Here is a 2958-nt window from a genome sequence, read left to right as displayed (position 1 = left end):
TTTGAACTCAGGACCTTCGGAAGAGCAGTCAGTGCTCTTAACCGCTGAGCCATCTCTCCAGCCCCCTGCCCTCTAGTTTTTAATGGCTGAATCTTTCTTTCTGGGAAGAGATGCCTAATAACAATGTACAGATGTTCCTTTGGCTTTTCTTTTTCTTTTTTTTTTTTTATTTTTTTTATTTTTTATTTTTATTTTTTTGGTTTTTTGAGACAGAGTTTCTCTGCATAGCCCTGGCTGTCCTGGAGCTCACTCTGTACCAGGCTGGCCTCAAACCCAGAAATCTGCCTGCCTCTGCCTCCCAAGTGCTGGGATCAAAGGCGTGCACCACCACTGCCTGGCTCCTCCTTTGGCTTTTCTACATTCAGACTTCTGGCTAACCGACAGAAGACATCTAAGAAAGGCTGGAGCTCGTGAGTGAGTTGTCTGGAGATGGTCCTTTGTTCTGCATGGCTGTGGTGGATGTCCTATCCCATAGCCCAATGATTGCTAGGCATCAGCCCACCCTATTGGACACATTTCTTGCAGATCAATATGAAGATGTACTCTCATGTAGTAATGCTATATAGATGAATTAATGATTTCACAATTCTTCATGATGATTTTATAGAATTCTTAAATTGATACACGTAATCACCAAACCCTTATAGAATGAAGATATAAATAGAGCTCTGTAAGCCTCCGTGTGTCATGGGCCAATTGCACTAGGATAAGAACGCAGGCTTGAAACAAATTTGTGATCAAGGAAAAACATTCATTTTAGGTTAAATCCAAGGATGAAGGCACAGGTTTGCACTGTGATACAGCTAGGCCATGCGAATCTGTTGCTTTTGAACTTATACTGAGTTTATAGAATGAAACACTGCTTTGAACTCCCTATCCACATCCTTCTGAAACCCCCCTCTTGTGTGACGTTTCATCTATGAGGTATTTTAGAAAGAACTTTTGTTTAAGAAGGTATAAAAAGGCCAGGGAGAAGAAATAGAGAGTAACTATAAGGGCTCATCCTCATCCAACATATGTATACATGTACATGTCTGTCTGTCTGTATGTATGTACATATGTACATGTGTAGGTATCTGTGTGTGTGTGAGCATGTATGCATGAACACTTGTGCAATTGTTGAAACAGGTGATCCAGTGTGGCCAAAGTATGTGTCTGTATGTCTCTGTGTGTCAATGTGTGTGCTTGAATTCTCCATTTTTTTTTCTCCTTTTCTCTCTGGCTCACAAAGAGTTAACAAACTCCAAGCCTCTAGCCTGGCCAGTGAGGGGCCCTTGAGCCAAAGAGAAATTAAGCCTTTTTTTCTAATTTCCCTGCTGCTATCAGCTTGAGTCAATTTACTAGAAGTAAGTAGCTTTTAGCCATGGAATGACAAGAGTTAAATTTCCAGAGGCCATCAGCTTCTGACCCCCAAACAGTAAGAGAGTTACAGAGCCAGAGATCATCAGTCTTCGTCCTAAACTATGTCCCACTTCAGTACTTGATCTCTTCAGGGCTGGTCCTCAGCAGTTAACATCTTCAAGGGGTTTCTCAGCTGAGTCCCAGTCACTGGCGCCTCGGTTCTTTGTGCACACAAATTAGCTTCAGGCCCTGGCAGTGCGCTGGCTGTCACCCTTTGCTGTAGAACCCGGAGAGACTGTTCCTTGAATGTTTTCTTAGGCTGAGAGAAGTAGAAGCAGAAAGAGAAAATTGCAAGTTTGATGGTTTCAGAAATTGATATAAAGACAAATATAAAATGCCATATACTGAGTGTGGTGACACACACCTTTACCATCCCAGCACTGGGATGGGCAGGAAGCAGGTGGATCTCTGTGAGTTTGAGCCTGGTTTGCATAGTGAGATCCAGGCCAGCCAGTGATATATAGGTAGACTCGACCTCAAAAAGCAAACAACTAAACCAAACCAAACCAAACCCGGAAAAAAAAAAAAAAAAAAAAAAAAAAAAAAAACAAAGAAAGAGAAAGCGAGAGAATCTGAGATGGCTTAGCAGTTAAGAGCATGCTGCTCTCAAGGAGGAGCTGAGGTTGCTCCAGTTGAGGACTACACTACAGGTAGCTCACGACTCATGTAACTCTAGCTCCAGGGGCTCCAATGCCCTTGTCTGGCCTCTGTGGGCACTTAACACTCACATGGATATTTATGTTCCCCTGCAACAAGATAAAATGTAAGTCTTTAAACATGTGGTCTATACTGGACGGCTTGCTGTTCTTAGGGCCTATTCTCACTGTGGTCTTTCCTCGGCAGGCTTTCCCAAGGCCAGGGTCCCAGATGTCCTGAGTTGACAACAAAAGAGGACAGACACAGTTTTGACACCAAGGTAAAGGCTCATTTGCAATGCTGACATTTTTTGCGGGTGTTCAGGGATTTAGCTCAGTGGCTGAGTGATGCTTGCCTAGCGACTACCAAGGCTAGGTTCAGTCCTCAGCTCTGAGTGGGGGAAATTGGCTGTAAATTTGATTTTGTTGTACTCTAATAGCAAAGGCTTTAGCATAGACTTTCTGCTCCAGCATTAAGGCCAAGAGGGGCTCAGTGAGGAAGAGGAGAATATTCTGAAAACATGGTGCGGGCTTCTCCAGACTTGTTAGTTTTATAAATAGCCCTGGGTGGCTTCTGGGGTAACATTGTTCAGGGGTTTGTGGTCCTTGTTGGGTTTTGTTAATTTCATGCACATCTGGGAAGAGTGAATTTTAACTGAGAAGATTGCCTCCATACAATGGCCTGAAGGCAAGTCGATGGGGCATTTTCTTGACTGACAATTGATGTGGGAGGGCCCAGCCCATTGTGGGTGGTGCCACACCCAGCACCTGAGGTTTATAAGAAAGCAATTGGAGCAAGCTGGTAAGCAGCACTCCTCCATGATTTTGGCTTCTAGGTTCCTGCCCTGGCTTCCCTGGAAATTATAAGATGAAATTGAGCTTTTCTCCCCAAGTTGCTTTTTTTTTTTTTTTTTTTTTTTTT

At 43.4% G+C, this 2958-nt stretch overlaps 1 protein-coding gene across 6 annotated transcripts in view; it reads left to right on the top strand.

The window, feature by feature from the left end:
- LOC116069287 (ankyrin repeat domain-containing protein 26-like) overlaps positions 1-2958 on the top strand; it is a 107553-nt gene that overhangs the window by 9063 nt on the left and 95532 nt on the right. For all 6 annotated transcript variants that reach the window (XM_031339817.1, XM_031339818.1, XM_031339816.1 and 3 more), the window contains exon 6: positions 2245-2317. In XM_031339817.1, coding sequence (XP_031195677.1) covers positions 2245-2317 — 73 coding nt within the window. The remainder of the gene's footprint in view (positions 1-2244; positions 2318-2958) is intronic.

Source organism: Mastomys coucha, unplaced genomic scaffold (assembly GCF_008632895.1).
Source record: "Mastomys coucha isolate ucsf_1 unplaced genomic scaffold, UCSF_Mcou_1 pScaffold22, whole genome shotgun sequence".
NCBI lineage: Eukaryota > Metazoa > Chordata > Mammalia > Rodentia > Muridae > Mastomys > Mastomys coucha.
The sequence above is the reverse complement of the archived record's forward strand: the minus strand, read 5'-3'. Positions and strand labels throughout refer to the sequence as shown.